The sequence below is a fragment of the Zonotrichia leucophrys genome, chromosome 4 (genome assembly GCF_028769735.1).
Source record: "Zonotrichia leucophrys gambelii isolate GWCS_2022_RI chromosome 4, RI_Zleu_2.0, whole genome shotgun sequence".
Classification (NCBI taxonomy): Eukaryota; Metazoa; Chordata; class Aves; order Passeriformes; family Passerellidae; genus Zonotrichia; species Zonotrichia leucophrys.
Genome location: NC_088173.1, coordinates 50,958,054 through 50,985,489, shown reverse-complemented (window position 1 = coordinate 50,985,489; position 27,436 = coordinate 50,958,054). Strand labels below are relative to the sequence as shown.

The following is a 27,436-nucleotide window of genomic DNA, read 5'->3' as shown; positions in this document are numbered from 1 at the left end:
ACACCTGTAACATTGGTTCAGGCCCTGACAAGGAGATGGGAGTGGCAGCAGGTGAATTTTGGGTGCTGTTACCAGTCATAGTGCAGAAATTCAGCTTTTTAGATCACATCAGATATGTATCGAACACTTGGTAGTTGATTGACCTGTCTGAAATAAATCTTTGCTGAAAAGTGTAAAGTTACTAAAACTGGTTGGACTTGATGATCTGAAGAGGTCCATTCCAACTTAAATTTATGTGATGATTGAAATAGGAAGTTATAATCCTTCCACATGCAGTTTTCAGTATTGTGTATCTCAAACTGTGTGTAGAATGCAGATCCTTCTATAACCCATTCTTCTTTCAAATCTAATTTGCATACATTAAATGGAAGAGCACAGTTGGGAGCCCAAGCCCAACTCTCTTTGATAGATCTGATTTGCTAGATCCAAGGAAATTTTCAGATGTATAGTTTCATGGCAACTTATTTCACAGGAAAAGAGAAAGGTCAAGGCCCTTTCATATGCTGCTATTTGCCATTCTCCCCTTTGTGCCTCCCACCAAATTGTACAAAGTCTCACTATGAAAAACCTGATGGGCTTTCATTAGTTAATGACATAATTATGTATAAAGCTGCTCCAACTCATGGTTGTATTATCAGTGTTTGATGGTTGCCTCAAACAGTGATTTTGGACAGTTGAAACTCTCATTTTAAGCATGCCCAAGAGACAATGGGGCACCCAAATGTATCATTTTGTGAGAGAGAATATGATAAATTTCTAACAGTGTAGTTCATTAAGAAGCTGCTTACATTGTTGTTTCAACAACAATGTCAAAGAAAGAATGATACTTTATCAAAATACAACTGACTTCCTGGGACTTCCAGACATGCTTTATATGACTGGTAATTTCAACTGGCTGGCAATACCTACCAGTTCCCTGCTAACCTTTCAGACTCTGTCTCACAAATCCCCAAAAATACAAATCAATTACTTGAAAGTCCTTTTAGAAAGTGGAAATAGTACTGTTTTTCATTCCTCAGATTTCTTTCAGTATTTTTCTTGTTTTTGTGTCCTTTTAATAAAAGGGTTTTTTTTTTTTTAATTGAACTTTTGCCCCCATCTATCTTCTTCCCTGCCTTACTCCTTTAGAAGGTAGAAATTGGCAGAGTGTTTGTCAGCTTCTTATCTGGATTAGTAATGCATGTTTTCTGCTTATCTAAACCAGCAAGATTTAGTAAATCCTCTGATAAATTTTTTTCCCTCTCCTTTTGGGTTTGTAGCTGTGATCTTCCAGTTCTATTCCACTTTGAGGGGAAAAAAATCAAATGACAATCCCTATGAACGAGATACCAAGTGGCAATCAAAACTTGAAATAATATTTGTTACCAAAAGAAAGAATTAATAAATAGCAGATTATCAAATTAGGAAAATGGACAAGATGGAATGCTGGTTAACAGGTTACACTTAAGATATTTATACCTACAAATAAACTGGATTAGGTGACCAGTGGTGTCTGTTTAACAGTTTCAATGCTGTAATCACACATGTGCTTCTGTTGCAGTGAACAGAGCTTGCCAACCAAAAAAGCTGACAGTGTGGTACATTCAGTACCCCAGCAGAACAGAAGCTTCCATGGTAAGAACCCATCTAAAAATGAAGTTTTCAAAAACTATTGTAGATATACCAGAATTTCTCTTCCCCCCCAGCCCCAAACCCCAAAAATCCCTGCCAGAGATGACATGGTCATTTGGCTCACTCCCTGTGGTTTCCCCAGAAGCTTCTCCAGGAGATTTCTTGGTGGATACTAAGCAAGACTTGTTTTTAAATGTCTGGGTGGACTGTGGCACCATTTGTTTTCCTCCTAGATATGAAGCAGTATCAGGAAGAAACACTTGTAATAAGGAAGTCTACTTCCTTTTACATACTAATATGTCTGCTAGGGTTTTAGAAAGTTGATAAATGCCTTGGCATATAAATATTATAGGTCAGCCTGAGGCCAGCCAAAATCATTATCTGCCGTTGTTGAAACAATGGGAGGGTGCTTGTACAAAGAGGGGCAATAAATATTAGGCCACTTCCTCAGGAAACATTTGATTTTTATAGATATCATACTTCTTTTCAAATAATGTATAGTATAGTTTCTCCTAGGACTTAAAGTGGGGGTGGGGATGTTGCCATGCCACTTCTACCTTCTCTGTCCTTTTTCTAATTTTGTTTTTAGTGCTGAAAGAAAAGTAATTTCATATTTGCTTATTTTGACAACCCAAAACAAGGAAACAAAATAAAAAACCAACCAAAAATGAGTAGCATGGAATGCAAAGATCTGATTTGCATGAGGTTTATTCTGCTTTAGTTCTGTACTATACCATTTTTATCAAACACAGCTGGATAGGAAAAAGGGAAAAAAAACCCAGTGAAAAAGACTTAAATACTCTTTAGGCATTAAAAATGAGTGGGTTAAAGCAATGAATTGTTCTCTGGAGAGAGTATTTAAGATTACTTAAAGCTTTCAACATGCATCCTACATTTTCTTTAAAAAAATATTGTGATTCTATGTGATCCTCCAAGATACCATAAAGAAATTGATGATAGGATCCCATCTATTCAATTATTCTGATTCAGTAGATAGTTGTTAAATAGCTTCTTATAAAAATTGCATGTATTGAGCTCCATTTTGGAAAATAATAATTCTAATGGAAGTGACCAAAAAGAGATGTGAAGAATTTGATAATTTTACATTTACGTGAGGTTAAGAATTTGTTTGGACTCAGTTTTTGGGTTGTGAAAAAGTGTGTCAGGACACCTTTAGCAAGGACAACAGCAGTCATTTACAGGTATCAGTACATTACCTTGTGTTCCACCTCTGAGTATGATGAACTCTCAGAAAATAGAACTTTAAAAAACAAATGCTCAGTCCTTTCTGAGAGAGGAATGGAATGTAAGAAATCTTTGTTAGGCTCTTATGGCAAATCCAAAAAAAATGTCGGAGTGGTTTTCTTGTGTGGAAAACTTCTTATGGAAATAATGTTGGACTTCTAATTATGCCCACTGTTTGTATAAATGTGCTTTAGCAGCTCCTTGTTTTTTACTGGAGCTGAATGAGGTTACTGTTCAGCACTTGTGGAATCCTGTCCCTGACTTAACCAAAATAAACTTATTGTCAGAACATTATAAAGATGGAAACACTGGATCACATGGTGGTTGGGAGAGCAAGTGGCTGCTCCTCACAGGGGCAGTTAGCAGTGGATAACTGTAATACTGAAACAAAGGTCCCACAAAGCCAATCCCTAAATTGTGTGGTCAGATTTTGGCAGGAAAATGTAAATATTGAGTAAGCAGATGTAGTATCCATTATTTATATTAATCACTTTGTGTTTATAAAGTTTAGAATCAGTGAGCTGAGGAGGCAAAATTTTTTGAGCATGAAAAATCTGAGACATGAGCAGTGTGAGGGCAAGATTTCCAACCTCATGTTTTGCAAGTTAAAGAAAGATTATTAATTTTGATGGTTTTCCCATTGTTTTTTTAATGGTTTTCCCATTGTTCAGTTCAACAGCATGTGCCAACTCAAACTGAAATCTAGAATCATTCTGAAGATCTGGTTAGTGTGTAAGAAGAAGCCAAATTGCCTTTGCTTATGTGTCACATCAGAAAACCCCACAAACCAACCACAACTCAGGAAGACAGCTCATATGCTTAGGAAAACGGAACATTTATAGTAATAATTTAAAACATACAACTGCTCTTAAGGAGATCCAGTTCTTACCCTTATGTGCAGTCAATGTACATTAATGTCACATTTTAAGACATGAGTAGAGAATTAAAGCTTTGTAGCTACTTAGTTTACTTACCATGAAAGAGAAACAAATAAAGGCTTTACTAGGGTATCTTCAAATGATAAAATAAAGATACCTATGAAAGGTTTTGGAGCTGAATGTTGCTCCAAAAGTAAAGTTTCTAGAATAAAAGGATTTCTTTTTACTTTTTAAAAAAGAAGATTGCTCACTGTATTTCAGAGATAATACTGCATTTTGGACAAGTTATAACATATTTACTTCCTTGACTGAGAGGCTGTTATTCCACATTTCCAAAACTTCCAATAACTTTGCCTGTTATTTCAACTGAATACAGACAATATCTGGGCTAAGAGAGAGTAATTTGCCCACAAATATTTATTACAATAAGTATTCTGCTTTGTTGCTGGGTTTTTTACTGACAACTTAGAAAATCTTAAAAAAAATTCCAGGAAGCATGCAGTTAAAAGCCATAAAGAGGAAGCTGAATTTAATGTGGAGTCGAGTTTTTGTTGGAGGTTTCCTTTGGGGTTTTGTGTTTATTTTCACTTCGGATTTTTTTCCCCACAGAAGCTGGATGTGGTAGATTTTTGCACATGTTCTGTCTGTGTAAATGGAGATATATTAGACAAGACCTTGCTGGTCCTGTCTGTGGGCCTAGTGCTACCTGTAGAATGGATGTTCATCTCTTGAAAATCTGGATTGACTACCCAGCTGTGAAAATAGATGTCTGTAAATCTTAAAAGCAGACTGGTTTATATATCAGAACACAATTACCTTTCGTTCATTGCTCAGCTCTTAATGACCCATTGATAAGGATGCCGGCCTCCAGCTGAGCAGGGCTTGTGTGTCCCATATTTAGATTTGCAGAGAACATAGAGCCAAAATTCCCAATCGAGCCGGCGGCTGGTTTTAGCCGTGCATGGCTGTCCTGTCAGCAGAAGGAAAAGAACACATCTATTTTTGATTTGGCTGGAATTCCGCGGGCACGGAGCGCCTGGCGCGGCTGGATGTGCCTCTGCTGCCCCCTCCCGGCTCCTCCGGGAATCGGGATTGCAGGGAAATCATCCCTGCCGGCGGCAGAATGAAACATTTCTGTGTGAAATACCACCTCAGTGCTGGTTAGCTCTCTGCTAGGCAGCTCCGTGGCACACAAGCTGTTTTGAACTCTCAGGTTAATTACTTGTGCCTCGCATGAGCTCATTAGTAAGAATATTTTCCCATAAATGTTATTTCTAAGGTTGTGGTATTGTTTATTATGATTTTTTTTAAAATTTTTTTCATCTCAAGACTTGAGGAAAGCCATATGGTGGCTTTGTCTCTTGAGCTGTGTGCTGCTTTAGCCTCTGCTACCTGTGTTCTTGGTGAAAGATTTCATGTCTTTAAAAGTCTCACATCACCTAAACATAGGGCAGATATTGACCCTCAAAACAAGTGTCACCCAACAGCAACACCCACAGTTTTCACTTCAGTTCTGCTCTGTTGTTGGGGTTTTGGCTCACATGTTCATGAGTCTAAAGACTTCCAAGACTTTAAATATTTAAAACTTAAGGAAATAACAGGTGAAATAGGTGTAGCAGTTATGAGTGTAGTCCATACACAGCCAAAATAAGCCATTGTATTAATAATAATAATGATAAAAATAAGAAGCCATTCCTTTGAGTGACTTCAGAGCAGGTGACTGATACTAATGGGCTAGTCATGGCATTAGGAAGATTTGGAGTGTCTGTCTCCAAACAAATAGACTGCTGCTTGTCACTTGCCAAGTGAGTGGTTTATGCTGTGTGGTGTTGACACGAACACTTCAATGCTTCCTTTATTTCCTGCTCACTAGGAGCTGCCTTGCTCAGAACTTGTGTATTTTCAGGGAAGGATTCTTTGCCTGGGAATAAAAGGAGCTTGAGGAGTGGGAGTGCAGTAGTGCTGGCCCAGGCACTCAGTGCTGTGTGTTTGGGGCACGTGGGTGACCGTGCTCTTTGTCTGCCTTACAGCCTGCTCTAGGGTTTGAGCTGCTAAAACCCACAAACAGAACAACCTAAACCACCCCCAGTCTCTGCAGTGTTCATTCTGTTTAATTATTGTAACACATAATGAATTTTTTAGAAGTCATAGTTTTATTTTGTCATTTAAATGACCTTGGATGTTTGAATAAACACCCTTTTAAGAAAAGCTTCCTTTGAAAATGTGCTTTTACCCAGATTAAATATTAAGGTGATCTTGAAAATATGTCTACAGGACTTGAAAATTTTGATAATTACCTATTTCCTGGTAATAAGAAAATGCAGAAAATTTCCTCCAGATTCTAAGATCTGACCTTATTATTATATAGTGCAGATTATCTTCAAAATGGTTATTTTGATTAATCTCAAATCTTGAAAGAGATTGTCCTGTTGTATTTTCTTTGTTTCTGTAATCTGAGGAATTACAAAGAAAGAATTGGATTTTACATCTGTTAACTTTGAAATATTTTTTTTCTAGCCCCAGATTTGAGGAAAGACCAGATTAATTCTGAAGTTAACTACAGACCTCATCCTCATGTTGGTTTCCCAACAGAATTACATTTGCAGGTGCCCAGTCCTCCAGTAAAGAGGTAAGCAGTACTGGCATATTCTTCTGTAATAGTTTAAGAAATACTGATTTCTGTTATGTTACAATGATCAATATTAAGCATTGACAAGTTAAAGCACTCAATATTTTTGAAAGGCAATTCCTTTTGAATTTTGCATAATTGATGGGTCTAAACTCTGTCTTTAATTTTGATGCTGACAATGTCACCAATTGGCTTAGATGGTTTGAAACCATCTTACCAGAAACAGAGGGATTTAACATTTTCTGTTTGGAATTTTATGCTACATGCAGTAATTAACCAATTTGTGATTAGTGCAGTCACCCCATAAAGCTTTGAAAGATTTGTCTGGAAGGGGGAAAAGAGTTTTTGTGTTTAGAAGCTACTGCTGTATCTTGTTGTTCTAATGTGAACTCTAAGTGCTCAATATCTCCTAAAAATGAAGAATGTAAATACAAATGTATCAACTTAAAGTAGCATCCAGTATTTGAAAAAGGATGTATCAGAGTCACAAGGACGTTTAGAAGACAGTGGAGTCCTGAATGTTGAAAGAGTTTATCTTACCTTCTTGGGGCACATTTACATTTCAAATGCAAGGAACTCTGGAGTAATTTAATCCAACTCCAAGGGCTGTATCCTATTGAACAGATCCTAACTCTCTTGTTGGTTTGAATATTTCAGCAGTTTTACCAAGAGTGTATTTGAAAAAATCCCTGTTATCTGAGCCTTTTCATATGTTTTTATGGATATTCACATCCTGTGTGGTTTTGTATTTTAGAGTTGAAATGCCTGAGACCAACAGGAAATTTTTCCCATCGTCAGCTCTGCAGCCAGCTGTCAAAGAGATTGTGAAGTCAGACAGCAGGAGCAAAGCAAGCGAGCCGAGCCCTTGCGAGTGGCTCCACGCAGAGAGGTTTGAGAAGCTGAACGTGCCGGCGTTCTGTGCAGACAGCGTGCCCCACCCCTTCCCAGACAATGCCTGTGGCAGGAAGCCCATCCACAGCGACTTTCCCCCCCCTGCCCAGCTGCAGTCCCACCACCCAAGGAGTCTGTCCCATCACACTCTGGGCCCCAAGGCGGGGCTGGTGCCCTGTGCGCCTCAGGGCCTGCAGGAAATCCCGGCGGTGCCGCCCGGCCCTCCCAGTGAGCACATGGGGCACCTGCTCCGGAGGGCAGATCCCCTCTGGGTGCCTGAAGCCGTGTACCAGAATGTTCCTCCCCCCTTACCCCCAAAGAAATACGCTCTGAGCACTTTGGCAGGATCAGAGAATAACTCGCTAGCAGATGTGAAATCAACGGAAGCGTTGCGAAATAGTCCCTTGAGGCAAACAGGTGCACCTTCAAAGTCTGCAGCAGAAGCAAGTGCAGTCCCAGCTGAACAAAGGCTCAAGGAGCCCTTTCCAGGGAACGAAGTGTTTGTTCATAAACCGGATTCTCCACCTCGCTTATCAGTTAATGAGTTCTGGACCGTGTCTGAGAACATGCTGAAGAAAGGATCTCGCCACACGGGACCCAGCCCTGCCTATGCGGATGGGAACGACAACGTGTCCCTCACCACTTACTTCTCAGTAGATAGCTGCATGACTGACACCTACAGGCTCAAGTACCACCAGAGACCCAAGCTGTATTTCACAGAGAGTGGAAGCTTCCAAAAGGAGAAGCATTCTCCAGCAGCTGCAGTAGATCTGAATGCCACATACCCTGCCACTCTGGAGCCCAGGCATCCCACCCCTGAACAGAGGTACAAGGCAAATGCAGAAGGAATACACTGCAGTCGATAGGTTCTTCAAGAAGCCTACACCTTGATGTGACTTCAGCGTTTCATGATGTCTGTAAAGGGGCACAACCTCAAATCTGTGTGTGTGTGGTAATCAGGTACCCAGCTGGCTGTACTTGCTTAGGAGTTGTGACTGTTCAAACAAATATGCAAATAGAGGCGAAGAGAAGAGGTGCTAAACTTGTGGTTCTTGGATTTGTTACTCTAGTTGCCTTAATGCTTACCTCTGTTACTCAGCTTGTCTTCTTCAGTTTGTATCCATGTGGTCCCTTGGGCGTGCACACCTGGCAGCAGTGGGATCAGCTGGATGTCACTAACTCTGTAAGAAGATGTGGTTAGCTGCAGTGTGTGAAGTGTTCCTTCAGGCTGTGGTCACTGTTCTTACACTAACAAAAGGGAGAAGCATGCTACCACAACTAATGCAGTACATGAAGTCATGACAGAGCAGTATTTATCCTCAGAGGTAGCAGCAGGTGACATGGTTTTTTCAAGCGATGTCTCTCGGAGTCTGTGCTTTCACAAACCTTCAAGTGTCTTTAATGCAAGTTTACCCAGAGGATTTCTTTTTTATTTGAAAAGCCTTAATAATAATACTTCTTTAAAAACCATTTTGGTTTGCAAGTGTTAAATTAGACTTTCAAAGGGAATTGAAGTAAACTGCAGTAATGCTTTCCTATTAATACCTCTGCTCTGTTAGTGTTCATTTTTAAACACGTTTATCAGATTTTTTCCTTTAAGCTGTATACTTTAACTTATTAAATTTAACTTCCTATGTTACAAACCAGTATAACAGAATAGGATGCTAATTTTAAATACAGAGTTATGCAACTATGACAGATTAATTTTGTAACATTTTAGAAGTAATTCCTACTTATGTTCAGTTCTGACTTATTCTACAATTGCATGCCAAGTCAATGCTGCTATTTATTAAACTTCCCTTTATTTTCCAGGTTCATGGGGATCACACATTTTGACTTTTTTTTTTTTTTTTTTTTTTTTTACCAACATGTTTTCCCATTTGGATCAGTCCTACACGTGGATATGGTCTGCATTAGCAGGTCAGGCTGAATGTGCAGCCAGACTGGTGGCTAAGGGAGCATGGAAAGAACAGGTTCCTCTTTCTCTGCTCTGTCACTCTTCTCCAGTTTTGGCAGCTCTGGAATTTACCTTGGCTTTTGTTAACCTGACTTTTCTCAGTAACAAGGAGGAACATTTATTTGGCTTGTATCTGTTTAGATAAATCAGTGCACAGAATCATCTACTGAGTGCTGAGGCAGCATAGCAAAGCCTGGCACAACCTAAAAAGGTAAAATTTTTCCATTATTCACATTGGAGTGTTAACTTGGGGTGCTGCTGATTACACCTAAACATCAATGCCTTTTATTATGAAAATAATAAGAAATCAGAAAAGCTTTTTTTCATGTTCATAACCTTATGTACATGTGATTTAGTGGTTCAACCAAATCATGGCAATTGTTTAGCACAATTATCCAAGGTAAACATTTAAACAGTAGTTTTGGTTATTCTGTGGCAAGGTCAGTTTTTTTTTCTTTTAAGTAACATGTACCTTACAGTAGAACTGGAACATGATATATATGCAACAAACCAGGTATCTCAGATTAACCTTTCTACCTTCTTGATCAAAATTTGTTGTAGCACTTGGGGAAAAAATGAATTCTAGAATTTATAGTGAAAATACTATGCATGTTTCTGTATGGCTGCTAGTAAACAGCAACTTAAACAATGATCCTTTTGTAGGAAAATAAATTGAATACAGAAGAACACTAAAAATGTAACAACTTGGGTGATTCCTCTTGTAATATTTTTAAGAGAGATTTCAGAACCTGTAAATTAAACTTTTCTAGTTCACCTAGCCATGTTACATAATATACATAGCCAGTTAAGTGCAACTGTCCTCTAATACCTGTGTAAAAACCAAGATTATTGGAATTTGTAAATAATGTATAATTTGTAAAATTATGTTTTGGAAAAAAACAGACAAAAAAAATCTTGTATTTGAAATGACAGTATTTTTATGTATGGATAGCACAGCAACAACTGTGAATGATGTTAGAACACTTATTTTTAAACATGCATAGCAATGTTGATACTTCTGTACCACGAGCAATATGAATGCCTCTTACTGATACCAATGAACTCTGCTCCCAGTAAGCACAACTGGTAAACTCCTCTCTCCAGTAGCTGCAGTAACTTAGGTGTACTTCAGTTTCCTTGCTTAGCTTGGAGCAATCTCACCAGACAGCTTCCTCTGTGACCCATGTTTACCAGGTATTTCATGATTAAACAGACAGCTAATCAAGGCACCTTCATTTTTATATTTGCCTCTGCACTCCATGTATGTATGTATGTAATATTTGCTAACTAATATGTGATAACTCGTTTTAACTTACCTAGGGTGCCTATTTATTTTTTTATAAATGTCCCCTCCCAGCTATAGATTTGTATAAGAGCCTAGACAATTTTTGTAACAGTAAAGAAATTAATGAGTCTTGTAATTAATATATTTTTCAGTCTTTAGGAATATTTACTTGTAAAGTTCTACTTGTTCAAAATATCAAGATAAAAATTTAAAATCTTTATTGTCTGTTCTTTTTGTGTTTCTTGTTTAAAAAAACCAAAAAAAGTTGGCTTGTCCAGAACTAGATTTTTAACATGACAGATAATGCTGCTAACTGATGGTTCAAAGTTTTTGTGGAGATGGTGGTCTGGTCACCTTTTCTGAACAGGAAAATTCATCTTCTGAAGTATTTGTACATAAAGCTGTTAAACAGATTAAACTTTTTAAACAGCTATGAAATGCATAAAGCCATTTTTATACCATAATCCCACAGATTTGGTGACAAGTGATTGACAGATTCATGGGATACCTTACTGTCTTTACTAGGGATAAGCAAAATTCACCTGGATCTCTGTGCTTAGGAGCTCTATGTGCCTATGGAACAGCTGGAGCCCAGTGCAGCACCAGCCTTAAAGTTTTCTGAGATAAGCAAAACCTTTCATGTCAGATCTGGCTGAAGGAGAAAACTAAATTAGTGGAAAATAGCTTGAAATTCAGCTTCCTAAGCTTTAATAGCCTTTAAACCTCACCTGTCTCCCTTATGAAAAAAAGAAATGCAGTAACATTACAGTCTTTTCCCAATAGGTTGTTCCCTGGGGATTTCACTTGTGATATCATGCCAGAAGGGGGATTAAAAAAGGTAGTGAATGTAGTGAGCTTGTCTTTTTAATGCCTGATAGGAAAAACTGCAACTCCCATTGTGGTGTTTGTGAGAATGCAGTCACAGCTCAGGGCTCCTGTGCACCCTGAGTCAAGATCTCTGAAATCACCCTGCCCTCACAGGAGCTGCAGCCAGGATGGGAAATGCCAGCAGGGCACAGCATCTCTGTTCCTGACACATGGAACAAACCACTGCCAGCAGCAAAACTGTCTTCACAATTGAATAAAAATAAAAGAAAGAGCATCTGTCTATTTTTACATCCCAAATCCTATTTAACCTCATTCTGGGCCATCTTCATTTATTGTGTGAGAAGATACTGAACTACTCAGCATTGCAAGTATCTGCAATCCAGTTGTTTTATGTACTCCTGGAAAAAAACCAACCAGACATGGATTGTACTTCTCAGAATTAGAAATTAGTATTCCCAAGGGAAAAATGCTATAGAAAACTGAATCCCTTTCACCCATAGCTTGAAAACGCTTCTCCCAAATGTGCCCTGGCAAAAAGTTCACTCCATGTGCTCAGCTTCTGTTTCTTTCTATGAAGACTGAAAAAGACTCCTTCCTTTAACACAAGTTTGAAAGTCTCCCTCTAGTGAGACAGAGGAAATTGATGTTGAAACCTTTCAATTACCTGCCACTGTCTATTATACCATCCAGGGGCGGGGAGGAGGAGGGATCTTTGTGTCATCTGCCAGTGACTCAAGGCTGCTTTTGTAAGCTCCTCCTTCACAGTTTCTAGCAAGGAAAGCAGAACCTGATTTATCTTAATCAGAAAGTGAGGACAAGACACTGCTGCTGGGTTAAGCACTGACATGTTTATATAGGTGTATATTTATATCTATAAATACTGAGCCTCAGAGGGCCCAGTAAATGCTGAAAGTAAAGAAAGAAAAAACAGAGAGATGTATTATAGAAAACCAACCAGCATCAACCCATGAGGATTAATTTTTGGAAGCAGAACAGCTGGCCAAGCTTCATCTGTTGAGGGCACAGGTCTGAGCTACAACTTCAGTGTACAGAAGAGCTGGGTTTTATTCTCAGCCACTCTGCAGGGTGTCCTTTCAGTGGATTTTATTCACACAGTGCACACTTCCATGTCTGCCCAACAAACCTTTAGGCACTAATCACAAAGCACAGTCAGTGTCGTACGGGATCTCCAAGGCACGGCTCAGGACACACGAGCAGGACACAGGCCAAAGCCAACAGTGACACTTGTGGCACACAGAGCTCCACCACGGTATAGCACAGTACAGAAATGTGCCTCCTCCACCCACGCTCAAGTGGAGCCGTGTTCCCTGTTGGTTATCCCGCACAAATTGTCCTCCTCTCCACCGCCGGTGTTCGTAAGGTGCGAAATAGGTGAGAATTCCCTCGGTGGCAATGGCCCTACAGGGAACAGAAAAGGTCTGGTTATGCTCGCAGCGCTGCACAGCCTTTCAGAGCACACTGACATGTAAGGAGCATCAATTACACCTCCTGAACAAACGGCGGATAATAAATCTCGCAAACAAATAAACAAAGCTGGCGGTGGTTTGGAATCATTTCCAGTTTCCTGAGAGGAATTTGTGCTCCTCCAGGCGGGGCTGTGGGAATGCCGAGGCTGCTCCCAGGGGCCCGCTCCTGACGAGGACCCTTTCCTCCAGGGGGCACAGCCCGTCGGAGCTTACCGACTGACGGACCGACCGACAGACCGACCGCCCCTCCTCACCTGGGCCGCGCCCTCAGGGCAGCAGGTAGATAAGCAGGAAAAGCGCCAGGTCGAAGAGGATGAAGAGCCACAGGTCCAGCCAGTAGGACTGTCCCGACAGGGATGGGGACATCACCTGCCCACCATCGTCCCGCTCCCGCTCCTGCCGTTCCGGCTCCCGCGGCCGCCGCCGCGCCGCCGCCTCCATCTCCTCGGTGGAAGGGGGATGCAGGGCGGCGGCCCCACTGCGCAGGCGCCGGCGGCTCTTCCGGGTGCGGGGCCAATGGGAACGGAGCTCACGTACCACGGCCGCGCCCCCCGGGTCACGCGCGGCGGCCCCACCCCTCCCGCCTCAGGCAAGCCCCGCCCCTCCCGCCTCAGGCAGAGCCCCGCCATTCCCGCTTCAGGCACTGCCTCGGCCCTCCCGCCTCAGGCAAGGCTCCACCATTCCCGCGTCAGGAAAGCCCGCTATCCCCGCCTCAGGCAGAGCCCCGGCATTCCCGCCTCAGGAAAACCCCGCAGAGCTCGGGCTTTGCTGAGGCGGGAATGGTGGAGCCTTGCCTGAGGCGGGAGGGCCGAGGCAGTGCCTGAGGCGGGAATCCCCGCCTCAGGCAGAGCCCCGGCATTCCCGCCTGAGGAAAACCCCGCAGTCCCCGCCTCAGGCACCGGCCCGCTCCTCCCAGCCAAAGCCCCCCCCCATTCCCGCCTCAGGAACGCCCCGCAATCACCGCCTCAGACACCGCTCCGTCTCAGCCAAAGCCCTGCAATCCCCGCTTTAAGCACCGGCCCGCCATTCCCGCCTCGGCCAAAGCCCCCACTATTCCCGCCTCAGGAAAGCTCCGCAATCCCGGCCTCAGGCACAGCCCCGCCCCTCCCGCCTCGGGCTCTGCCTTGTAGGGTGGGCTCTTGAGGTAAAGGCGCTGGACGTGGAGAGTGTTTCTGCTTGTCCGTCTGTTTTTGGGATAAGCGGTGCTTGATGTGGATTCCGCAGTGCTGGTGGCTGACATTCCTCCCCAGGCGCTGCTGGCTGCCGCTCCCTGCCAGGTGAGATGCGGACACTGGGGAAGAGCAGGCGGTCAGTCCTGTCACCTGTGCCGGGGCTTGTGTGGAAATAAAAATTGACCAACTCCTCCCGATGCGGTTTCATGGAGAGCAGATGATGCTCTGAGAAAAACTAGGAGACCTTTTGGGAGTCCTGTTGTGAAGAAGTTTAGGAAAATTAAAATTGTTTTAATATACACTCCTTAAGGTTAGTCGGAGCTTGTGCACGGGACGAACGTGGAAAAGTTCATGTAGATGGTGTATTCTGTTGTGCTTTATGTGCACAACACCCAGCTGCAGGAGTAAATAAAAAAAACCGAAGTGGCACAACGTGATGCCACACTCACACCTGGGATGTGCCACCCTCAGTCCTTCCAGGGCACTCCATATTGAAATCAGGGCTATCGTTTTTGTGTCCAGAAGAATTATCAGAAACCCAGGAGTGTGTGAAACAAAACCTTTCTCTTGGTAGCTATTACCCCTTTTTAGCCCCAGTATTAGGAGATATTAAGAGATTTTATTAAGGGATTGCAAGCAGGTGCTTCTGAACAGAGCTTACTTTTCTTAAACAAGCATTTTCCTTTATAAGCTTTCCTTTACAAGTTTTGTCAATAGAAATAAGGATAGATTTGTCTTTATATAGCAAGTATTGATTAAGCATGTGTAGTAGATGAAGTATGTTAGACATTTGGGGCAAAACAATGACAGTACTTCCCTTTTAAGCCTCGTCCCCATCTGTACTATCTCATTTATTTTTGGTTTTCCCATAATTTTGCGCAATATTAAATTAAATGCACAGAGAAACTATTTCTCAGTATAAATGCCTTTGCAAGGAAACTAAGTTTCCATTTGAGAGCTTGTGCTAAAAATATTGTAGTTCTGCTTATACAAAATAGTTTCTGCAGCCTTTGTGGCGCTTCAGTAGGACTTGGTACAGAAGACAGTTTAAAAAGCGTTTGGTGATGGGAGTTTGTTCATTCGAGGCAAAACGGGAACATGAAGAACTAGCCCATGTTTTCAGCATAGGTCACTGCTGCTAGGGAGGTGGTGTGAGGGGAGTGAAAGGGAAAGGAAACCACGCAGAGGATGTGTAGAAAATGGTCTTTTATTGTTCCTTCATTGTGGTGCAGTTCTGTGTGAAGTGCTCAGCCCCTCTTGAAGAATCTCTTGGACTCAACTCCTTCGTACAGGTAGGTCTGTTAAAAAATTAGGTAGGAAAAATCAGTGGCTGGAATTGCAAAGTTTTATTTCCCAGTTATGGTTCAGAGAGTTTGAAATTCTTTATAGGCAGCTGAGAATTTTAACTGTAGATAAATGAACTTATTTGGCTTGAAGAAAATATTTTCTGCTTTTAGAAAAGCTTTTAAAACTTTTTCTGTTGATTCTATTGCAAACTTGTGTGTAAATGACTTTTTAACTCACCTGAACGAGTTCATCACCCACGATTTCTCTGGTTGCTTTAAGCACTTTTCCATTGTCTTTTCTGGTAAATGTGGCCACAAGTTTATTTCCTTCCAGGGTCCAAGCACCCTATGATGGGAAAAAAGCCCAAATGTTTTGCAACAGTTAGGACACTGATTTGGTTTAAAGGCTGTAGAATGCTTAAAAGTGAAAAAAAGATTAAAACAGTGTAACAATGCTTTTTAGCAAGGCTGTAAAAATGAAATTTTAATGAAACCCTTGGCTTATTTAAATGCATAATGGCCAACCTAGGTGTTTTTTACTGGTCAATACACCTAATTTCAAATAATTAGATACACAGAGATTTATAATTTCTTACAAATACCCACTCTAGGTGGTGAACTTGAGTATTAGAAGAAGTAAAATTGCAAATCACCTGGATTTCACCTTATGAAAACTGCTACTTGCTCTGCTTTTTGGGCTCTCTGGAACCCTGAGATCCATGGTACAGTCTTGAACCTTTAACAGTGAAGACTCCCTTCTGCTTTGCTGTATAATCTGCAAGCATTCCTGAACAGTCAGGTTCAGGAAAATTTCGTGTAATTCAGAAGGAGAATTGAAATTTCAAACTCACAAGACACATTATTCATTTGGAAAGTGCACGTTACAGAGTCATTGTCACCCAGGGAATACTGAAGTGTGCAGGAAGGCCCTTACAGTGAGCTCGGTGCCATCCGCCAGGCTGTAGTCAAAGCTGGCTCCCAGAGTAAATTCAATCTCGATGGTTCGGAAGTTGCTGGCTTCTTTGACATTAAATTTGTCCCCATTTTGCTGGATGGTGATCTTCAGATTGTCATGGGCTCCCAGCTTTCTTTTCATCATGCCAATACCTAGAAAAATCAGTTAACATAAATCAGAAAAAAAACCCCCAAACCTCTGGAGCATCATATTTGTCTTTTTTGTAATCAATTTTATGTGGCCAAGTGAGTTTATTCCAGGGTTCTGACTCAAATATTTGTCCTTCAGTTTTCAGCGAGGCCGTGTTAAATAATAATACAAATTATTATTAATTAATTATTATTATATAATAATTATATTATTATATTATTATTATAATATTATTATATAATATTATGTATTATTATTAAATAATAATACAAATCACTGTCTTAACTGGAGTAGTTAGCTTATATATATATACACATATATATCTATATGCATATATATGTGTATATATATGTATGTATATGTATATATATGTGCATATATGTATATATATGTGTATATATATTCATATATATATATGTGCATATAATGCACACTTTGTACAAACTTCAAGTAAATATTAGGATGTTAGAATTACTTGAATCAAGTGTTTCTCTGAAATTGTAGAATGACGATTTCCTCCCTGTTGAATGTTTCAATTGATTTGATGTTTTCAAAATAGTAGTCCAGCTATAGAATTAGATTTAAAGTTTATCCATTCAAGTTGTCTGAGCCTTTTCCTCAAATCTAGACTTAGAGATTTTTTTTCTGCTGAAATAAATTTGGAATTGCTTAAGATTAATGCAGTGTAATTTAAACCAGAACATTTCTCAGCATCTTCCCCCCGACCTCAGAATATTTTGAAAATAAATGCAGGGGCAGAGCAGGGAAGAGTGAAAGGGCAGGATGGCCTAAAGGTAGTTGTCAGGCAGTTTGGGTTTGTATTCAGCTGAGTGATGTTCTTCCTGCAGAAGGGATTGGAGAGCTGAGCCTTACCCATTGCCTCCATGAACTTCTCATAGTTCTCATTCCTGTCCACTTTCCACGTGCCGTCGAAAGCCATGGCTGTGCTGCAGGAGAGCTGCTCTGCAGCGCCCAGGCTCTGCCCAGGCAATTTATCCTCTGCCTTATCTTGAGGGCAATTTGCTGCGTGACGAGGCTGAGTAAAGCTCAACTGATGCACTGACCTCTCCAAGGAGAGGTTTCCTGTTGCTTAATCCAATTCCCAGTCCTCACCACACTGCTTGCTGAATCTCTCCTATTGCCCCCAGCTCATGGCAGAATCTTAATTGCTCATCTCAAATAAGAATTGCTAATCCATTCATTCTGTCTACAATGTGGGATGAAAATCAGGTGTCTAGTGAAAGTAATAATTAAACTAACAGCATTGCTTGACATTTTTTATCTCAGTTGCACCTTCCAGCTTGTGGGAGAGTCTTCAGGCAACTGGAAATGATGTTATTTACCCAACAAAGCAAACACAAGTCTCTACTTTGTCCATTATAATTTGTTTGGGGCCTGCTCTGCTCAGCACAACAAGCATGGGGCAGAGGATTTACTGAGTGTCTGCAGGTTGTTTCAGAAAACTCTGCTCTTGCTGCCTGTCCTAACACTGAGCTGTGAAAATTGGGATGGTAGTCTCTATTCATGTCATCACTTTTTTATATATATTGTTTAAATTCTTAGCAGCATCTGCAAATTTTCTTCATTATAACACATTCAGTGAAGAAAAGAGCCAGATGGAAGGTGTTCAGGCTGTTTGCTCCTAAGGATGATGAGGGAACTACCTCACAATGCGCATTTCACAACATCATTTAGGTCTCTGTGTGTAGGTTTCACTTCGAGGTTTTCCCCACAATTTCATGCAGTTTTTGATCACCTGAATAACTCAAAAAATGTTGTAGCTGATGCCCTGTGCTGTGCCAATAATGCATGCCCATCTGCCAGCTCAGAAAATGGCCAGACTTTATTCTGAGAGTCAGATTATCTGTTTTTATTGCACTGGTGTGTATCTTGACCTTTGTTGTTATCACTGGCTGTCTTACCTGAACTGTGCAGTGCATACACCTGAACACCCAGGGCTGAGGTACAGTTCATCCAAGGTGTTACATAACAAAACTGGGAACTCTCCTTAGTCTTTGCAGAAAGGTTCCTTCTGGCAGTGCTTGTAGTGCAGCTTCTGCTGCATTTAGTAGAAAATCAAGGTCTAAAATAATGTGAGTTGCTCAATATGGCAAAATATGACTTTGGTTTTTCACATTTATTAGAATCATATCATCTACACGTCATTTAGTGTTCTTTTGTCCTCCTATAGTAGCTGGTTTTCCTTCTAAAATCAAAATTAAGATTTGTTTTGTAGATTTTCTTAGTTGGGACGTTCCACAACCTTTTTTCTTCTTCTGTCTCCCTCTTCCTTGTGTGGTTTGCAGAACTCCAGCATTTTCTTTGATGGTGCATTGAAATCTTGTTGTCTAGTATTGCTGTTCTCAAGACAGTTTTAAAAGCTGAGGGTGTGTTCTTGGCTTTGTGGCTTTCTCCAACATGCCAGCTTCAGAACACTGCAAATGGACAAACTTTCTGACTTTGAAGTTTGATCTTTAGATGAGGTGGATGGCAAGAAATGATTAACTTATATGGTGATGCCAACCTCACCGTGCCAATCTGTGATCATTGCAGCAAGGTGTAGTGTGATGGCAGTGCAGTTCCAAAGATCAGGGTGATAAAAAGTCTTTTGCAGTGGGTTGTGTTCATCTCCCCTGTTTATTGTTTTGTGGCTTGTATTCAAGTTGTTCTGACTAAAATAAGCCAGACCAGTAGAACTGTTGGGTTGGTTAAGGCTTGGTGCCAGCATAAACATGATACACTCATGGAAATATTGATTTCTATAATAGGAGACTAATCCCTGATAAAACCATGCAGATTGTGCAGGATTTATGAGTGTTTTCTACTGAATGAGTCTTTATTATGTCTTGCAAAGAGGGATCCCTTGCTGGGAAGTTTCCCTAAGCATTTGAACCACAATGCTCAATTCTATATCAATGTGGTAAATAGTCAATTCTATGCCAGTAAAGCCAATTTAAGCCTAACAGTGGGTGGCCAAGCAACCAGGAGCTTGATGGAGCCTAACTAATGCCTTGGCTTGGATAAATAATTTCAAAGTACATATTGCAGCTGAGTGTTGCATTGCAGCAGGATTAGATCCTGCTTGAGCTAGATGTTGTCCTGCTCCAGCTGCCTGTTTGCTGAATTTCTGCTTTTATTTTGGTTCAAGGAGAATCTCCTGGATGCTGCTAATGTGAAATCTGTTCAGCACGAGAATTGAGCATTTGAGCATTGCCTAGAAATTTCCAGTGAGTATAGATCCATTTGTGTCATTAGTTAGTAGTGGGCTGTGGGTTTTAAAGCTTGCTCTTAACTGTCTGTATCCACTGCTTTCTAATTCCTGTGTAATGGCTCTGATCCATAAAGTGCTGCATTTTTGAGAGTTTTTAATTGGAGAGAACTGAAGTGCAGGAGTTAATAAGATCCGGGCTGAAAAAATCTGGAAGCAAAATTCAGGATTAAAGGAGTAACAACCCTGGTATTTACTTTGTCAGTTTCTGTGTGCTAAAATGAATCCTAGGATTACATAGAATAATGGAATCTGGCCTTGTTTCAGTGAAAAAGGGTGACAGTGAACTAATAAATAAAAGTGAGTGTGCTTTAACAGAAAAGGTGAAATGAATCTCTGAGTATTAGTGCCATTTGACACTTGCCACACAGAGACTGATATGCCAGTTGTCCTGTGGGGCCTTTTGTCTGGCTTTTCTAAGGGTATTTAAATTGATATCTGAATATTCCTGTATTACCCAATTTCTTTTTTATAGAATATGAAATGTGATCTTAGAGTGGGGTCAAGTTATAGTCCAGTGAGTTCAGAATGTACAGTATTGAAAGTCTGCATCAGTCATTTCAGTTTCTCCAAAATCTGAACTGTACTTTTAGCTCATTTCAACAGAACTTTTTTATTTACTGTGAACTTTTTCTCTTGGTTATAATATAGCTCCCAACCCCACAAAAGTTTTTTGTGGACATATTGAATCTAATTTAATCTGTAAAATAGTGAGCTTCAGAGTTCTTCTGAAGTGCAATGTTATATATCTTGCTCTCTAGCAAGGGAGCACCCTGTATGGCTAAGATATTTAAATATTTGTATTTGCAAAAGGAAAAGATGGTTTCAAATTAAAATTCCTTTCTTAGTTTGGGCATCATGTGTCCTCTGTAAAAGCAGAACAGACACCCAGGTTCTGGTGCTCGTTCCAGCTCAGAAATGGACTTTCCATGTGACCTTGACCAAATTAACCCCTCTACTTATCTGTAAAATGAACTTTCCTTTCATTAAGAAGCTCTATATATCATAAAATAAATTGCCAGTGACTTGATTAACTACTACAATAAAAGTGTCCTGAATGCTTCTATGCAAATGTATCACATGTAAACCCTTGGTATGACTGAACCATGGATTTTACTCCCAGAATTTGGTGGTGGTACACAAGAGAAACCTGTGTAAACTGTGGATTTTTCAGCCATTATGAACTGGGGTATTATGCCAGTGACCTGGGGTATTTTTCAAGTGAAGTGGTTCTAAAGTTGTGTGTGTGCTAAGAAATGGTGCTGTTCTAAAGCACAGTGACTGCCAGATTCCATAAGTCTGTCCCTAAAGCTTACTGTGGGAACAAACTCACTCATGTGAGATTTTTCCTACAAGTCTTAAAGGGTGAGGTTTCATGGGATTGAGGAATGCAATAGCTGTCACCACCTGCTGCTGAAAATGTGGCTGGAGGAAAGAGCTTTTGTCTTTTCCATTTGTTACTGAGGCATTACATCTGTGCAAGAAAGGAAAGACTTTGTGTGATGTTCGTTCACCTCTTCAATAAAAATGCCCTCGCTCCAGGGCTGGGTAAGGAATGGATCCCAGTGCTCCTGCTGCAAACATTGCCACTTCTCAGCAGGGAGTTCAAACCTCCAGCAGGCCAGGAAGCTGAGCAGCACAGACTGGGCTGTGAGGGGTGGAAATGTTGTAGTCCCAGCAGCAAACGGTGACCTGATGTTTGCAGATCTGCAGGGGCACTTGTGCAGTTGCACTCATAAACTGCAGTTGGTTCGAGCAAACAGTGCTTGTGTTTTGTGCTGAGCTAAATCTGGCCCTTCATAACTTCTTGAATGAGCCTGCTGTTTGTCAGGGGTGTACATAGTTCTTGGTTTTGCCTAGAGCTAAAAAAGTCGAGCCAGAAGTGTTGCTGTGAAGGACCTAATAGGCAAAGAAGAGAAAATGCCAAGAAGCCCACTGGTCCAGAATTACTTCTAGGATCAGCAGTTTGTGCAAGATGAGGCTTTGGTTGTAGAAAAAAAACCTTTTTCCACAGTTTGGTTGGAGTCACTGAGCTGACTGTTTCTATCTCTCTTGCAATTGATATGCCCCAGGAACTGATCTGTGGGGGCAGAGGATCAGGGATCACTCTGTGTGACTCTTGTATTTGCTGGTTCTGCTTTCTATCAGAAACGAACGGGTTTCTGACAGCTCGCAGGAGGTGCAGCTCCAGTGCTCTCTAGTGGTCAGTGGCACTGAATGATTTTTTTGTGGTTTTGAAACAAGAACTACTTTACTGCTGGCTGATCTCAGTAGTACTCAGAAGTATCTTGATATTAACGGATATTTTTCTCTTCAGGATTTCTAGGACCTAGAAAAGTTGCTATGAAATACAAATTTACAGAAGCAATGATTTGAATCAGGCATTAAAAATTACACCTCAGTAATATAACAAACAGTAAAATTTGACATAATCCTTTTTATTTTAGAAAGCATGAAAACAGTACAAAGAGAAGAATGAAGAAATAAGTTATAAGCAGCAGTCTGACCACAGAAAATTAGCTGACCCTTATGTTCTCTAGCAGCTGAACGGTAAGTAGGGCTAATGATTCTTTTAAATAATGTAACTAGCTTTGTTCTAAGTCAATGGACAGAAGCAAGAGAGAACACATGACATTCAGAAGACTTTAATAGTGTTTAAAGGCAAACATAATATACAGAGAAACCCCTTAACCTAGTACAAAAATACTGTGCCCAGAAACTATATATTTGTTCAGGTATTTTTAAAAGATAGAAGAATACAAATGGACAAACTCAGTGACTAGTGACTGTGATTAAGGGTTTTATTAAACTATAATAGGAATGTATGTTAAAACTATTTACAGTGCATTTCAAACTACATTCTTTAAGAGACACATGCAGGTGTCTGCCATGTGAACACAAAGAGGCCTCAAATTCTGACTTCAGTTACATCTGTAAGGTACCTTGGGCATCGGTGGCAATAGCTGAACCAGCAAAGAGCAAGTGAGGCAGCTGTCACCAAGGATAAGGGTTTGGTCCTTCTTTACAGGTAAGAAAAGATGGATTTGACCCATTCTTTCACTTTCTATACAGCACAACCCAGCTCCCCTGAGGTAAATGGGAATCACAATACTGACTTCAGGTGGGCATCTGGCCATGCGTGAGGCCATGGCATGCCAAGCTCGTGCTGTGGGAGTTAGTGGGAACCAGCAATTACAGAGCATTGTCACATAAATACACATTTACAAACACTGGTACTCAGGTTTGAGTTTCTGTATGCAAACAACCTTCCTTATGTGGAGAAGAAACTTAGCATTCACCTTGCAATGACCAAGATGAAATATCCTGCTGTCACAATTTGCTGCATTTAGCAAGTGTCACTAATTACCAGCACAGAGTCTGTGGTGTTTCTTCTTCTTCTTATCAAAGTCCAAACCAAAAAAACTCAGCCCTCATTATTTACCATACTCTGCCCAAACTCATTTTGCTGTTCAAGCTTATGTTTTAAATTAGTGCAAGCCCCTCAAAAAGTACAGCAGGGAACTGGGAAATAAAGCTGAAACCTTGTGGAATGTAACCTGCATGTAATTTAACATGAAGAAAAAACCCGCAGCATCAGAGAGATAAGTCTCTGAATTAATACTACTATATTAATTTGCTTGAAATATGAGGTCTTTATAAAAACCTTTAAAAACATGTGAATTTATTATAAGCAAGGCAAATATTTTCCATAAAAAGTCTTTGCCATGTTTTTATGCATGACTGGAAGGGACAGCAGCTGGATCACTCCTCTAATTTTAAGGGCCTAGATCTGATTCTTCATTATCTTTCTGTATAATGAGCTGGAAAATCAATTACCTGCTAATTTTGTCAAACTTTATGTATGAATTAGTTAAGTGCCTTGAATTTGTCAGTTCATACCACTACCAGGTAAAATGTATGGGGTTGGAAATCCAAAGATGCATGCAATTGTCAGAGGGTGATGCATATAAAGAGGCTTTGGTTATCTCTTCTGAGGAGAAATCAGCTGATCATCAGTGAAATTAATTGTTTCCTTTTATCAGTAGCTCACTTGTATATGTGCACATTGAAGATATGAATAATCTGCTCTTAAGTAGAAACTGCTTCTTAATTAAAAATTCACACCATCTCCAAAGTCAGCATTACATTATTCCCCCCCACACTTTCTTTAACTGTATGATAGAATAGAAAACCTAGGCCCTCAGCTAATATTGCATGTGTGGCTAATTCCTTGGAAAATTCAGTTACTTGGAATTAGAAGAGGTAGGGTTAATCAGCAATTTTATATGTGTTAACACAAGTAATTTTTTTCAGAACAAATCCAGAAATAAAGTGTACTTCAAGAATTAAACTGTGCTGTGGAATGAGTTTGAAAGAAATTATGTTTGTGTCTGAGATCAAGTAGGATACTGACTCAGTTGTCCTCACTGAGAGACGTAATAAGAATTAGTGGAACAAATTCTTGTACCCAGAAATTGAAATCTCAAATGCGACAATGGTTTCAGTGGACTACAGGCTGAACTGTCAAAGGGCTAAACTCCATTTCAGCTGGTTTCTTGTGTAAGCCACTCTGATTGTTACAGCTAGACAGTATCATGTCTTTGAGATCAGACTGAAATAATGAGATACACAGCTCATGATGAAATAAATGACAGCTGCATAGCTGTAATCCACCAGCTGGCTTTCAAAAGGTTCAATTCTGCAGACAGTGAACTTGAAGCAGGAAACCTGCTGGAGCCAGGTTAGGTTCAGATTTTTTTCCCATATTGTCCCCTATCTACATTATGAAAGGAGGGAGCAGTTTCTGCAATTGAGTCACACAAAGCCATGACACACTTGGATTTTGCCTTCAGGCAGAGTAAAACACTATGTAAAGGCTTTGAATCTCATGAAATACAGCACTCTATGCTTTTAAGGTACTTAAACCAGTAGTTTAAAGGCTTTGGTTTTGTTTAAATATATACAGATACAGGTGTGTTATGATATTTAAATGTTTATTTACTAGGAACTGTATTTATATGTGTGTTCCAACATTTATGGTGGAAAAGATTCTATGGGATAAATGTGTACAGATATATAATTAAATATATGCACATACTGTATAACTGTTCATTTTAAGTGAACCTTTAAAAAAATGTAACATCATGCCCTTCTTTTCAAGTCAAAGGTATGAATCCAGCACTCCTTCATAGCATTTATAAATTTAGTTATAATAAAGCTTTGCTGAACACAAAATATAGCAAGGAAATACTGGAATATTCATGTCAAGGTTACATCACTACACTGTGATATCATCATAGTTATCTGCTGTGTTGTCACCATGAGTTACTAGTCCAAACCAACAGCAAGAATACACCTTTATATACATATATTTTATTCCTATTTATATTAAATATGTATCTCATCAGTATAATAATTATATTTCAGTATCTCAAGCACTCAAGAAAAAGACTATACAAGGGCTATGCAAATCCTGAAGCAAAGTTTTCTATTTATCCAGAAGTACCTGAAACCTTTTTTGGGGGGGGTGTGTGTTGGCAGGGTCAGGCTGCTGTCACCTGCATGCTGTGTATGCACAGAAATACATATACAGAGTACTGCAAAACAGCAGTCCTGGAATTCTGAGAGAGTGTTGCAATCCATCCTTTTTGGTTTTTTTTAATTTGTTGGGACAGAATAAGGAGAAATACTTCTGTACTAAAATGTTTTCAAATTCACAGCTGTAATCGTTTATTATTGGTCCTCACTAGACAAGTCTGAGATAGGACTTAATCAGTGACAAATAATTTAGTGTGTCAGAAATACTGCTGACTGTCAGAATACCTTGTTCTATATTAAAAAAAAATATCAACTCTAACTTAGTGTCATCAAACATTTTGAAACATTTGCTTCATCTTTTCTTAGCTTCTGGCATCGTTTGTCTAAATGAAGAAATTGAAAGGGTGAGTTTTCCCTTTTTGACCAGATCTTACGACTTGGGTTGACAGTCTCCTGGGAAGAAGAATTTATTGCAGTTTGTAACTTGAATTTCCTGGAATATTGTGATAGAACTAAATTCCCACACTTAAAAGTCCAGTGCCAAATGTGCTGCTTTTGCCAAATGATGATTTTAACTAAAAAATAATGATTACAGATTAAAAAACTGGAACATTTTGTGTGTCTCTGTGCAGCCAAAATTATGTGTGCTGCTAATGCATTTTAGACTACTGGCATGTATCTCCTTATCCTGTCCATCTAAATAATAGTACTCTCCTTGTATTCCTCTTTTGGGATTTGTCCAATGTGTATATTTTCTATAATTGTTTCCAATTCAAAACCATTTTTATTAATTATCTTCACTTAAATAATGCACCAATTTTATTTTTTACTAGTGCAAGTTAATTGATTTCTTACTTTACAGAACATTAATGCCTCACATACAAATGGCAAATTGCACTCTTGGCCATTTTTGCTTTTGGTATTATTATTTTCCTATTTCTTCAAGACACTATGATTAATCATTTTAAACTATTGTTAAAATGATTTTTAAGAGATGTTAACATAAAACTTTCTTTGGAGTGGTCATAGCCATTTCATAGTAACACTGGCCTGAAGAATCAGTCATTGGTGGTCACCAGGAGTGTGCCCTTCCTGCATCATTCTGATTCAGCTTTTCACCTCTTGCAGTCATTCTCTTCTGCCTGTGATCCAGTCTGTTGGTTAGATGATGTTAAAATCAACTCCCAAATGAAGTTAAAGCCAGCGTACAAAACCAATCCTGCTTTGTTTCCATTTCTCTGCGTGCTTCTTGCAGCTTTCCATGGCAGCCTGTCAGTTATGTTGGGATATTTCATCTGTCTTCAAGCAGTTTCCATTGGGCATGGAGAACTCAAACACCTCTACCACACCTGAGACTCTGGCTGCCTGGTCATTCACAGGGGTCTGAGACATTTCTTCAGCTGCAAGAACACATTTGCTAAGACACCCATCTAATATGGAAAAAACCCAAACTCTGCTGGGTCCACAGATTTGGGGGTTTTTCACCTCAGAGCCCAGTTCTGCTGTCTGAGAGAGGTTAGCAATAGTTTGTTTTGAATAGGCTCCCCAGAGTGAGTCCCAGTCTTTCCTCTGAACCTCTGGAAATAGACCAGGCAAGACTGCTCAATATTTTTATAACATAACACAGCAAGATGGGAGGAGGGAGAGAAAAGGTGCAAAATGCAGTAGTCTTTCAGATACTGGCCACAACACGATCACTAAACAACTATGTACATCTGTAAAGCAACAGGCTCTCAGGCACAGTCAGTGCCTGCACCAGTACCTTCTTGTGGGCTGGGGTAGCAAAAACCACCCCTGCAGGTCGTCTTCCATCTCAGTCAGATGTAAGAAGAGAAACATATTGTCTTCAGATAATCTTGGCATCTACAGAGTCATGCTATATCTTGAAATGTGGAAACAATAATACAGCAGTGGCAAAACGTAAGCCAAATTCATACAGTGTTTAGCAAAATGCAGTACTCTCTTATTACTGTGTCTCCTACGTGAACTTGAGCTTATGGTGGTGAAATCAGCACTTCAGTTCCGTTTGCCTTGGTTGCTTTCTCCATTAATCAGGTTCTCTTGCTGCTCAGCCAAGGCTTGCCATTTCTGCCTGTTTTTTCTGCAGCCATCCAGCAAAGGGGAGCAGGCTTCTGACACGTGGGTTAGGGCCTGAAATACATTGGAAACGTGGAAAACAAATTGTATTCAATTTTTAATTTAAAAATGGAGAATGAAACACATCTCATTTTTTTCAGATTTCTGAACTTAGAGGAA

The 27,436-nt window shown here is 40.1% G+C and overlaps 3 protein-coding genes and 2 long non-coding RNA genes across 15 annotated transcripts in view; 2 read left to right on the top strand and 3 right to left on the bottom strand.

Annotated features, from left to right (window-relative positions):
• Positions 1 to 10,714, top strand: part of USP53 (ubiquitin specific peptidase 53) — a 28,822-nt gene extending 18,108 nt beyond the window's left edge. For all 5 annotated transcript variants that reach the window (XM_064711645.1, XM_064711647.1, XM_064711649.1 and 2 more), the window contains exons 14-16: positions 1,541 to 1,614; positions 6,252 to 6,363; positions 7,118 to 10,714. In XM_064711645.1, the coding sequence (XP_064567715.1) occupies positions 1,541 to 1,614; positions 6,252 to 6,363; positions 7,118 to 8,120 (1,189 nt within the window). In that variant the 3' untranslated portion in view covers positions 8,121 to 10,714. The remainder of the gene's footprint in view (positions 1 to 1,540; positions 1,615 to 6,251; positions 6,364 to 7,117) is intronic.
• Positions 10,715 to 12,364: 1,650 nt separating this feature from the next.
• Positions 12,365 to 13,372, bottom strand: LOC135447003 (uncharacterized). The gene is made up of 2 exons (XR_010439967.1): positions 13,066 to 13,372; positions 12,365 to 12,743 (listed from the first exon to the last, which is right to left on the bottom strand). It is a non-coding gene; the product is annotated as an uncharacterized LOC135447003 (long non-coding RNA).
• A 333-nt stretch (positions 13,373 to 13,705) lies between these two features.
• On the top strand, positions 13,706 to 22,192 carry LOC135446999 (uncharacterized). 2 transcript variants are annotated; one of them, XR_010439965.1, is made up of 4 exons: positions 13,706 to 14,088; positions 15,216 to 15,275; positions 19,523 to 19,601; positions 22,090 to 22,192. It is a non-coding gene; the product is annotated as an uncharacterized LOC135446999 (long non-coding RNA). The 2 variants fall into 2 exon arrangements; XR_010439964.1 differs by lacking the exon at positions 15,216 to 15,275.
• On the bottom strand, positions 15,156 to 17,346 carry FABP2 (fatty acid binding protein 2). Its single transcript, XM_064711643.1, has 4 exons — positions 17,248 to 17,346; positions 16,204 to 16,376; positions 15,508 to 15,615; positions 15,156 to 15,281 (listed from the first exon to the last, which is right to left on the bottom strand). The coding sequence occupies exons 1-4, from the start codon at positions 17,312 to 17,314 to the stop codon at positions 15,231 to 15,233; spliced, it is 399 nt and encodes a 132-aa protein (XP_064567713.1). The 5' UTR covers positions 17,315 to 17,346; the 3' UTR covers positions 15,156 to 15,230.
• PDE5A (phosphodiesterase 5A) overlaps positions 22,138 to 27,436 on the bottom strand; it is a 105,462-nt gene continuing 100,163 nt past the window's right edge. For 4 of the 6 annotated variants that reach the window (XM_064711637.1, XM_064711640.1, XM_064711639.1 and 1 more), the window contains one exon: positions 22,138 to 27,331. In XM_064711637.1, coding sequence (XP_064567707.1) covers positions 27,197 to 27,331 — 135 coding nt within the window. In that variant the 3' untranslated portion in view covers positions 22,138 to 27,196. The remainder of the gene's footprint in view (positions 27,332 to 27,436) is intronic. The other 2 variants (XM_064711634.1, XM_064711635.1) reach the window with 1 other exon arrangement.

Excerpts from the sequence above, each read along its gene's own strand:
- FABP2 (XM_064711643.1), bottom strand. The coding sequence starts at position 17,314 with ATGGCTTTCGACGGCACGTGGAAAGTGGACAGGAATGAGAACTATGAG. Across the intron at positions 16,377-17,247 it reads GAAGTTCATGGAGGCAATGG|GTATTGGCATGATGAAAAGA; the intron begins GTAAGGCTCAGC and ends TGATTTTTCTAG. Across the intron at positions 15,282-15,507 it reads TGGGTGATGAACTCGTTCAG|ACCTACCTGTACGAAGGAGT; the intron begins GTGAGTTAAAAA and ends ATTTTTTAACAG.